This window comes from Tachypleus tridentatus, chromosome 2 (assembly GCF_004210375.1).
Source record: "Tachypleus tridentatus isolate NWPU-2018 chromosome 2, ASM421037v1, whole genome shotgun sequence".
In the NCBI taxonomy this organism is placed as follows: Eukaryota; Metazoa; Arthropoda; class Merostomata; order Xiphosura; family Limulidae; genus Tachypleus; species Tachypleus tridentatus.
This window is the reverse complement of record NC_134826.1, coordinates 60370520-60382504: the sequence shown is the minus strand read 5'-3', so window position 1 is coordinate 60382504 and position 11985 is coordinate 60370520. Positions and strand designations below refer to the sequence as shown.

The following is an 11985-nucleotide window of genomic DNA, read 5'->3' as shown; positions in this document are numbered from 1 at the left end:
CACAGTCTTAAAGTAAATTTTCTAAAATATCTTAAAATACGTTATTTGTTTGTTTTGAATTTCGCGCAAAACTACACGATGGCTACCTGCGCAAGCCGTCCCTAATTTAGTAATGTAAGACTAGAAGAAAGGTGGCTGGTCATCATCATCCACCATCAACTCTTGGACTACTCTTTTACCCACGAATAGTGGGATTGGCAGTAACAATATAACTTTACTCTGGTTGATAGGGCGAACATTTTTGATGAGACGGGTTTTCGAACACGCGCTCCTGAGAATGCGAGTCAAACGTCCCTAACTACCTGGTCATGCTGAGCCCTTTGTTAAAAAAATTGACCCAAAATATGTTATAATAGCTGATTTCATGTGTGAGATTTAAAAGTTTTTTATCGTTATATTAGCTTCATTACCAAAAATTAATACATGCATTGATATAAAATTTAATGATGAATATAAAATTACATGTACCCCTCTGGTACAGCGGTAAGTCTGAGGATTTACAGCGCTAAAATCAGGGGTTCCATTCCCCTCGGTCAACTCCGCAGATAAGCCAATGTGGCTTGGCTATAAAAAAAACACAAAAACACACAAAAGTGTGTAAAGCATACCCTGTCGGTTTAATCCGTTAAAATAAGCGTAGTTATAGTTACAAAAATACTGAAATATTGTGCTCAGATAAGAGAAAAATTACAGACCATCCTAAAAACGACAAAATCTGATAAATTTTTCGTATGTACATATTTTACTAAATGATATACGAGTGTTATAAATGTGACTGAGATTTCCGATGCACATCACACCATTTGGTATATAAATATTGTATATTAGATTTACGGCGTTTTTGTTTCTTCTTTTTCTATAACACTGAAGATAAAACCACGATCTAGAGTTTAAATATTGAGTGATTTAGTTACGAAAGTAGTTCTTTGTATTCGATTAATATGATTCTATAAATTATCATTAATTCTTCAAAGAGTATAATCAGTGTAACCTTGTTTCTATGACTAGAAAAATCAATTCGCATTGATTAAAATATATGTGTATATATATTCTGAAGCGATGAAAAACAAAGCGTATTAATTTCTTAATATAAATTTGTTAATAAAGCCAGAAAGTTTACTTAGAATGTATTGTTTGTTTGTTTTGAATTTCGCACAAAGCTGCACAAGCACTATCTGCGCTAACAGTCACCAACTTAGCAATGTAAGACTAGAGGCAAGGCATTCAGTCTAGCCACCCATCGCCAATTCTTGGGCTGCTGTTTTACCAATGATATTGGAATTGACTGTCACTTATAACGCCCCCAAGGCTGTAAGGGCGAACATGATTGGTGTTATTGGGATTTGAACCAGTGACCCTCAGATTACGAGTCGAACGCCCTAATCACTTGACCATGCCGTACCCTTGGAACGTTAAACAGGTTTTACGAAATGTAATCAAACGATCTATCGTGTTTTTTTTTTTTTCATCTGAAATAAATAAGATTCTGTAACATATCTTTGGCTATATAAAATCAGTTGAAAGTTTCCGTTTTCTCCACACGAGTCAGTGTAGGTCTAGTGTCAAGAATTTAAAAATAAAACGAGGATCACACTACCATTACACTCCAATTCTTCCTGAGTCGATGAGCCCCTGCATAGTCAGGTGGTTAGGGCGCTCGTTAGCATGGTATAATGTGTATCTGAGGGTCGCGGGTTTGAATCCTTCTCACACCAAACTATACTCACTCTTTCAGCCGTGGAGGCGCTATAATGTGACAGCCAATCCCATTATTCGTTGGTAAAGGATTAGCTCAAGAGTTGGAGATGGATGGTGATGACTAGCTGCCTTCCCTCTAGTCTTACGCTGCTAAATTATCGTAGTTAGCCTCGTGTAGCTTTGTGTTTTCAAAACAAATCTTATTCGATGATAGTTGTACTCTATAAACTATTACTCACCAATTTTAAAGTTATTTGAAATAAATAAGTAAATACATTTTATTACCTATCCATTGGTCATTTAGTACTTGGTCTTATTATTTTGGTAAATTATGTTTGTAAGTATCATCAGGCGCTCGTTTCGCGACATGTTTTTTTAATTGTAGTGAAATATGAATCGGGCGATATCATGATAATATTTCGTTACTGAAATATATTTACGAGTTATCTTTCTGTAACTATATGTACGATTACTTTCTAACTTATACACTATTTTCTAAAGTATTTTTCAGCCTATATTTTTTTCTCTGGTGAACAATATGTAAATTCCTATGTTCCTGTTTTCGAACATTAAAATATTTTAATAAAACAAAATGTTATTTTATCCAATTTTTGATAATTAGTTTTGAGTCTTGTTGGAAATAATAATCTGTACTGAAATTGGATCTGGAAGCTTTTCCGTCTTAGTTTTATAATCCATGGATTGTTCTAGAAATTATACGTGTACAAATCTGTGTTCGTAAACTGTTTTTCCCATCAACAACCATCTGACAAGAGGTCAGCTGTAAGTTTACGAACTTACAATGTTAAAATCCAGGATTCGATTCTCACAAACAACGGCTTATACTTTCCTTCACATTTCACGAAAAAACTCAAAACAAAAAGCTAAGAATATTTTTATTTAAAACTTACAACGATTGGAGACTTATAATTTCACTCAAGCATATTTTTTTATTATTTATATGAAAATATTATAAACAAATATTTTGCCATATTTTAAATAGTTTGAACCACAGATTTAGATTGTCAAATCTTCTTACGTATCTTAACACATTTCACTTATCTACATGGTTAGAACCATTCCGGATCAACGTTTATAAACGTCTTACGATCTAGGTGATTGAAACAATAAAGCCAAAGGGTTAGCGATATCGTTGTGAAGCGATTGTCAATAAAATCATTCGCTCACTTCTTCGTCGCCAGTCAAAACTCGTCCTTTCCGTCTTCTAGAAGATAAAAAATAATAATTCTCCGTTAATCAAAACGTAGTAATAACGTAAGAAAAACAAAATATGTCTTAACCATTGTTTCGCATTTGCCACTGCTTCGGAGCTAGTACATAAACCTGTATAATTATCTAAAGTGTAATTTTCCTCTAACTTTATTAATCGACTCAATTTACAGTATCTGTTGATGGTACAGGAAAGGTGTTAAAAAGTATATGCTATGATATATTAGTTGGACAACATACGATAAGGTTTACTCCATTTTAAGGAATATTTTTCAGAAGAAGCACAGTGGATTCAGTACGTACTCTGTATCACTGACGTCTTCTTCTTGGAATCTGTACAGAATAAAATACATCTTTCAACGATTTTCTTCTCTCGTCCGTAGGCAATCTTTATACGAAGCGACGAAAATGTCAACATATTCTCATCATGTTGTCGTTAACCACGAAGTTCAACAAGAACTATATTTATTTAAATAACAGCTAAACAAAGATCAATTAACTTTATTCTACACCTTGAAGACACCAAAGCTATTTCTTATTTTATAAACTGATTATATTTAAAAGAACAGGAAAAACATATAAACATTTTTTTTTTTAAAGAAATACCACGTGATGACTTAGGACCCGTTATAACCCCTCTTTTCCCTCGACTACTTTCCCATGTTTTTTTTTTTGTTTTTGGTTTTACTTTTGTTACTGTGATTGGACTGAGTTGTTAAGTTTGATTTGCGTGTTTTCAGAGCGAAGACACATCGGGCTATCTGCTGTGTTCAACGCGGAGAATCGAACCTCTAATTTTAGCGTTGGAAGTCAATAGATCATCCACTATTCCACTGAAGGGCGTTAATTTTTAGAACAGATCTAGTTGAAATCCTTCTCACCAGAGACTTCCGCCAAAAATTCGGGCTGCAAGCAAAACCAAAAATACATATACATACATATATATACGTACGCTATCTCACAAACTTAAAATAAAAATTAGACGCGTACTTAATGATTTGATTTATTTTAATTTTGAATTTTATAATTCATACATCAACAGTCATTATCTAATTTCCAAATATTTTACTCATGATTTGTTACCATCAAATACCTATCTATTTATTCGTCTTTCTATGTGTCTCTCTACTTCATCTTTTTTAGTTTATCACTCTGTTGGGCCTAGCCTGGCCTAATGATTACTATGAAGGAGAAGATGGGATTACGATCCGCAATTTGGAACCGTGGATGTCAGTGACGTAGACTAGCTGTCTTCCCCATTTGTTTATTACACTATATAACACAAATTTTGTTCCTGGATAGTATGCGTTATCTCTAAATTGCTTATGTTGTAAAAGTACAGAAAATGACCATTTTTCCTTCAAACTGCTTTTGTGAACTAGATAATGAAATTTAGAAATTAACCTATTTTCTATGTAAAATCGGGCAATTTTTCACATTTTCATTTACATAAGGTCTGAATAAAACAATATATGAATCAAGAGTTACATGTATTTATACTAAAGTTATACAAAAATGTTTAGAAGTGAGTAGGTTTTCGAGATTTGCGACTGTAATGCAAATCACTTTCACGTATCAGTCCCCAAATATAGTCTCCCATTATGTTTTCGTTATACGCTCCTCGGTAACGGCGTTTAAAGTCTAGTATATATTGGTGGAAGCGCTCGCGTTGTTCCTCTGAGTGCGCTCCCATGTTCTCCTTGAATATATTAAGATGAGCGTCAAGGGTATGGACTTTCATACTATGCCCACTTTGCCATAGTTCTTCATCAGAGCCTCAACCAGTTCCACATAATTTTCGGCCTGTGATTGCTCAAGAAGTCCCGAACCACTGCGACAAAGCTGCCCCAAGCTTTCTTTCCCTTCCTACTGAGCTTCTTGGGGTATTCTGTGCACTCCTTGGTCTTCTTTATTTGTAGTCCAACGAAGACACCAGCTTTGACCTTTGCCTCAGACAACTTAGGAAGAAGTCTCAAAGGTACTTGAGGGCTGCAGACTCCTTATCAAGAGCTGTGACAAATTGTTTCATGAGACCCAAGACCAAGAGCGAGTATCTTGTAACGTCGGCAACGTTCGGAGAACTTCGGTGAAATTGACAAACATCGCCTTCGTAGCAGTCAGTGTTCTAGAGGTCCGCTAGTGGCTCACACTTGATATTGTGCCTCCCCACAGAGTCCATTGTGGCCTGTGCTTCCTGATGTAGTGCGCTACGATGTTCCTGCTGTCCGAAAGGCAAAGATAACAGGGAAACTTGGTAAAGCCTCCTTGGAGACCCATCAGGATTGTCATCATTCTAAAGTCTCCAATAACCTCCCAGTCACACTCATCATACTTCAAACGGATGGATGATGAAAGGTCAAGATACATGATAGCAGATGCATTCTTGCTAGCCCGACGTTTGGAATGGTCCACCATGCAAAAGTAGCAATTGCTTGAGTGGTCAGTGTGTTCACGCCAAATTCTTGAATAGGGAACTTCATGACTCTCTTTTTCCCTTTGTACCATCCTGCAAAAGAGCAAAATAAAATTGTTATTATGAAGAATAAATTTATTTCATCCACAACTAATGTGTAAGAAGTTCATGCAAAGTATTTTATATGTGATATTTTTTCTATACTATTGGAAATTTGAAAAAAATTAATTAAAAGATATTTAAATTTTAAAAGGTCAAAATTTGTATAATATAAAATCTTACTATTCAAGCAAACAAAAATTGTCCGTCTTCCTTCTAGAGCTTTTTTGCAGTGCTCGCAGGTAAAATGAGGTGCCCAGGGTTTGTCTTGATTCCCAACAGACATGCCGAAATATGCCTTGTAGGCTTTAAACACTTTAGCAGATACTTTCACAGAGCACTTTTTCGCTCTTGTTTTCATAAATTGACCACATAATAGCAGAATGCGTCTGGAGAATACTTGCAGCTTCTTGATGCCATCTCTGATAAAATCAGCTAGGTCTATGTGTTCACTTAGGCAGCTAGAACTAAACTGAAGTGGTGAGTAGTGAGCCCCTGTATATATATTACTATGGAAAGTTCTAGAAAATTGTTGAAAATGTTTGTAAGTTCTACAACATTCTAGAAAATTCTTGAAATTTCTCGTAAGTTCTAAAACATTCTAGAAAGTTCTTGAGAATTCTTGTAAGTTAGAGAAAATTCTCTATCAGCTACTCAGCACTGAATCTACCTGGAATGTTTTGGAAAATGGGTAAATTTGAAAATTTCATTACTCAGGTCACAAAAGCAAAGTTTGAAGAGAAAAATAGGTATTTTTTATTTACTTTAGGCACAAGCAATTGGGAAATAACACTTTCTGGCAAGGAACAAGAAAAAGTAAAAATTTTGTTACATAGTGTTATTTCTAAATTAGAAACGGTTAACGTTGCGTGAAATCGAATAATGAACCTGACAAACAATGGTGTTTTGAACCTACTGGTCTTTGACTTTACTGACTTTTTTTGCCATCATAAAAATGGTGTGTTCCTCGTTTTATTGTTAATTACCATTTTAAGTTCTATGGCTAACAAGTACCAGTTTGACTCATTTTTGACTCACCTTTTGGTTTTATTGAAGCAATAAATGAGCGAGGGGTTATTTTAAGTGTTACCAGCCGTCGTGAAAAGCACGATCTTCCTCGAGCGAGTATCTTGTAACGTCTGCAACGTTCGGAGAACTTCGGTGAAATTGACAAACATCGCCTTCGTAGCAGTCAGTGTTGTGTAATTCGTGGTTATCAGATCCGAGCAGAATAACTGATGGCGCTGGATCGTAGCAGAACGCGCTAGTCGGTCGCAAATTATCATATTCCAAATCTCCGTTGGCTAAAGTAATTTCAAACCCCCGGTTTTCATAGGCGACCAGTATATCGGAGTTTACGCTAGAACAAGGAGAACTTGCCAAGTTTCCGTGATCTGTGGCGCAGGTGATGTTTGTTTCTGTGTGTGGGATGTAGCCTGCGTCAGAGAGTTGGAAGTATCCCTGTTCCTCTTGGTGTTTTGTGTCATCATCCTGAGATAGAAGTTTCTGTAACTGTCTGATGTATTCCACCGCTGATCTTAGCGTTTCAACTTTGCTCATTTTCTTGTTTTTGGCGTTGTTAGGCACGTGTCGTCTAAGATTCGCAAAGCCCAGGTTTACCAATCTCACTCGATTTCTCTCTCGTTGGTTTCTCCTGGCTACAGTGGCTGGTCTGGAAGGTAAAGAGTAGTTCAACGCGTCGAGAGAAATTTTTCGCGAACTCTGTAATGTGTCTGGCGACATTTCGACTCTTGATACGATGTTGTTCAACGTTTCTTTTGGTGGGAATGGGTCTTGAGTCTGTTTGGGAAACCTGTTCATACTATAGTTTGAAAGCTATCAACCAAGTCTTTGGATTTTCTTCTGCAATCACTTTAGTTCCTTTCCTTTTCACTATTCTTGAGCTATGAACAGCAACAGCTGATGGGTGCTCCTCTCGTATTTACCGCTCAACTGCACGTGTTTCTGAACACTTATTTTCAGCATATACTTCTTCAAGCTCGCGCTGAGTCCTCTTTATTGGAAGCAGTTGCGCTGGAGTGTGTCTGTCCTCACAAAGGTCTTTCGACTTAAAAACCCGATCTTCATGAATAACAGACTCCACCTCTAGACGTCTTCTATTGTGTTATCACCAGTCTCATAGTTGACTTCGCGAGCCAGACACGTGGCTGAGGGCTTCTGCATCAAACAGCATGCGAATGCCCACAGGGCTTGAAGAAGAATCGGCAAAACCTCACGCACGTAATATAACCCAAGGATATTAACCTTACGCACACAACATAACCCAAGGATATTAAAAGGAAGGAATTATCCGTTGCACAGCATTCTGCTATTATTTGAAAAAAAAAAGTTTATACTATATATTGACTAACGTCAACAGAAGCAAAAAAAACAAACAACTTAATGTTTATGTTCGTTTATACATTAAATTATTAGGTAATTTCGGTTTTGAATTTTTATGCAGTTTAATATTTTATTATTTTTATTCCGAAATAAATATAGAATAAATTGGCTGTCAGTGGTACTTGAGAATTATACTGTTGAAGTTTTGAAAAGGAAATGTTACCTGTTGGCTACAAGCCAAGGCCATTTTCTGCGTACAGACGTCAAGCTTGTTAATAAATTTCATTTTTGGCACGCGCCTAGCACGAGTCTTTTACTCAACTGAACTGGCACGCGCCGAACGTACTTTGTACAGATTTAACTTCTACCTCTTTTGTGGCGCCATCTCGTGAGCATCTCATCACATGAATGCTTTTCAAATGCTATTTCGTGTATTATAGTTTTTACAGCCGTGCTTGCATAATGTTTACATTAACTGAACATTACTATTACTGAATAATCAATGGTTCGTTGTTTATTTAATCTATGAAAAACTTACCTGCATGTTTTATTGTAGTCTTAATTTTATAAATATAAGTCATTTTCTGTTTATCAGTTTGTCTGAAACGTCAATCACACGCAAACTATTGGGCCAAATTGACGCATAGACCAAATTGGATCTCCTGATGAGTATGGGCTATTTGGTTTTGGGCCCCTAATTGCGAATCTGGTCATGCACAGAAATATCCCTTTACTCTTTTGACATAAGAGACACAAACTTTGTAGTGTAAAAGCTCACTCCTCTAGGGTAAAGATGTTCTATAGAGTGTTCTACAAAGACGTAACTGTGCATGCGAGAAGTAACTTCTTTAAGGCTTTCATCGGTAGACCTGAAAACTGAGAGGCAAATGGCTTTAGATTCAGGTCAATCGTAATAATATTAGAATCGAATCCCAGTGCCCGAATCTGCACATGCGCAGAACTACGTCCATAATCCTTTGATCGATGAAACGATCTTTTTTCACTACAAAATAATTGATAATCGTCCTTCTTCAAACTCCTCACATTTTCAACTTATTTTACATACAGATCACCCCAACATTCTAAGACTTAAGAAGTACAGCATCTACAAATCCAAGACATTCACAAAGACAGTGGTACTGTGGTGAGCAAGTCAAACACTGGGGTGACAGACGTCTCAATGACAAAGAAACAAGGAATCCAACGCAGCTTCAAGGGCTGGGGGACAACTTAGAGAGGGAATCTCTACAATTCAGAGATCTGAGGTAACACCTGAACACCTTTAATCTTGGCAACTCAGAAATTACAAAGAAGGGAGCAACAAAGACAAGACCAAATGTTGCTCCTGTTGCAAAAATAAAAAGAAAACCCTGCCTGAAACAGAGCTGTTTTAAGTTATCAACCTGAGATGGATTACCAGTCCAGGATGTCAGTAGGTATTGTGTCTACTACTTACTAAGAATGTGGTGCTAAAATGTGAAAAGGAGAATAAAAGGGAATGTGCTGTAGTGATAGAAAGTCAAGCTTAGCCTCGTGGAGCTCTCTCCTAAGTCACTGAAATCTTTGGTACCTAATCAAACCCCTGAGTGAAAAAACTTTCTGGCCTACATCAGGAAATACAATTCTTGCTTTCAAATGACTTTTTTTGGTGCATCACAAGACATAGTGGAGCCAAGATTTATGACCATCTTCAAAATTCAAGAACAAGTCTATCATTGAATCGGATCCATTCAACCATTGTCTGGCAAAGAACCCAAGTTTCTCCAGATTTGCTACGTGGGTGATGAAGGCAACAAACGACGCAGCTCTTGATGTCCGACTATATGTTTTTCTCTCTCTCTAAGTGATATTTCACCAACATAATTTATTGATCAATAGTTTGAACAAACATTCAGCTCAAAAAGTCGCCCTTTCTTATTACTACCCTAGACAAGCAGACAAGGCTTCCATTGGGGATCATACATGGAGATTCAATGATTCAATATGATTTGAAGTTGCTGTTCCTGTGTGTAAAACATGATAAAAGTGATATTGTTTTTTCAGTACCAAGGCAATACCATCAAACAAATTCTTGAAACAAATAGAGCCAATGATATTCTGCAATATTCCATAATCCTGAGGCAAGATCAAGATGGGTACCACTTCCAAATTCATAAAATAATCAAAATGACAAGCTAAGATCATTCTAATAAAACTGTCTCTTCCAAAGATTTCTATTCCTCCATAGTCATCAATAGAGAAGGAGAAACTGCATCTTAAGGTGTGCCAACCCTTTTCATCAGTATGTTGTGGATGAGTATACTAAAATTAAGAGTGTCTTCGTTAAATTCAACTTAATCAAAAACGCCTGCATGTAGAACAGTATGTTCATCTCAGGGATGCTGTCAATGCCGATGGAGGCGTAGACAGTCAAAATATGGGAAGGTTGGTTATTTTCCCTTCATTCTTCAACGAATTGACCACAATACGTGTATGAGGGTACTCAAGATGTTATGGCCTATAGCAGGCGATATGGCAGCCTTCATTCCTTCCCAAGGAGGTCCAAATTAAGCTTTATCAAAACCAAAAGCTAACAGAGCGACATGACATCATTGCCATGGAGCTTAAATTCGAAATTGATGAATTGATGAGGCTGATCACTACAAAAGATTTTGGTGTCTTTATGAAGACAAGTTGGAATGTGCATACTATTGAGTGGCATAAACGTAGCCTTCCTTATTCCCACATCTTGGAATGGTTGAGGGAAAATATTCATGCAAATGGGATAGGCACATTTATCACTGCTGAGCATAGCTGACTCTGAGAAATGCTTTGACCTATTTGATGTTGTATGCAAGCAAGTTGTTCATGGCCCATATGGAGTGCTCAGTTCAAATTCACTCTCTATGTGAGACCACAATTGCACCAAGAAGTATCCCAGAAACTTCTTGCAAGAAAGTCAGATAGTAAATGATGGCTATTTCGTATATTATCGTAGAAAACCTAAATATGGAGGTTTTGAAACAATGCTCAGGCCTGGCACTAACTCTGAAATCAAGATTGACAAGTGATGAATCGCTCCCTACTGCTCTCTTCTGTGTAAGATTTTTTAGGCTCATATCAATGTGGAATCTTGTTAATCTGTGAAATTTATCAAATATGTTTTCAAATATGTCAACAAATGATCTGACATGGCTGGTTTACCACGGAACTAGAAGGGGACAGTGTGGATGAAGTTCAGCTTTTTGTTATGGAAAGATACATAAACAGCAATGAGGCCATTTGAAAAATTGTTTGCTTTCCTATCCATGAGTGTTTCACCACAGTAGTCCAATTGGTAGTTCATCTCGAAAATGATCAATGCATCTACTTCACCGAGGGAAATGCTTAAGAATAGGCCTTATTCCCCAAAATACAAACCTAATGGCATTTTTTGAGTGACGACAAAGTGACCATTTGCTACCAACTTGCTTTGTCATGATGTTCCCTCCTACTATATCTGGACTGCTCAAAATAAATGGAAACGACAAGTTGATAATAGTGAAACTAATACCTAAGGAAGAGTCTACACAGTTCATCATAACAACCAGGAGTGTTGTTTTATACGAATGCTTCTACATGTTGTCAAAGGGTCAAAGTAATTCCAAGACATCATTATAATAGAAAGAATTGTCTATTAAACATAAATACAAGGAAGCTTTTCATCCTTATCGTATCCTTGAATGTTATCAATATCTTGACAGAGGCTACTGTTAGTCAGTGCCCTTCTAAACTGAGATTGTTCTTCTGCCTCGTTCTTCAAGTTTTCAGCCCATGGGACTCTGGTAGAAATACAAGAAAAGCATAAGAGAGAACTCAAAGAGAAAATCCTAACCTCGAGACGAAATTTTCTGATATAATCTTCAACCGAGCACACATTTTCATTAGAGACAAACTTCTTACCATCAGTGAGAAATACCTTAAATTTGTGGGACTACCAACATCCTCCAGTGACAACTAGCATGCACTTGCCCAAGAGATTCTATATGAATTTTCTTATGATGTTTTAAAACTTCTTGATTTATTGAAGAATGTGCGACAAAGCTAGTGGGTAAACAGACAGAAGCCTACAAGAAATTTTTGGAAGACATTGAGTCTAAATATAGAGGCGTGTTTTTCCTTGATGCACCTGGCAGCAACGGGAAGACAGTTGTTCTCGACCTGCTCCTGGCTAAGATTTGTCA

At 36.8% G+C, this 11985-nt stretch overlaps 1 protein-coding gene across 1 annotated transcript; it reads right to left on the bottom strand.

Annotated features, from left to right (window-relative positions):
* Positions 1–2633: 2633 nt before the first annotated feature.
* On the bottom strand, positions 2634–7672 carry LOC143235721 (achaete-scute homolog 1-like). The gene is made up of 3 exons (XM_076473933.1): positions 6479–7672; positions 3232–3834; positions 2634–2923 (listed from the first exon to the last, which is right to left on the bottom strand). The coding sequence occupies exon 1, from the start codon at positions 7259–7261 to the stop codon at positions 6527–6529; it is 735 nt and encodes a 244-aa protein (XP_076330048.1). The 5' UTR covers positions 7262–7672; the 3' UTR covers positions 2634–2923; positions 3232–3834; positions 6479–6526.
* Positions 7673–11985: the final 4313 nt, after the last annotated feature.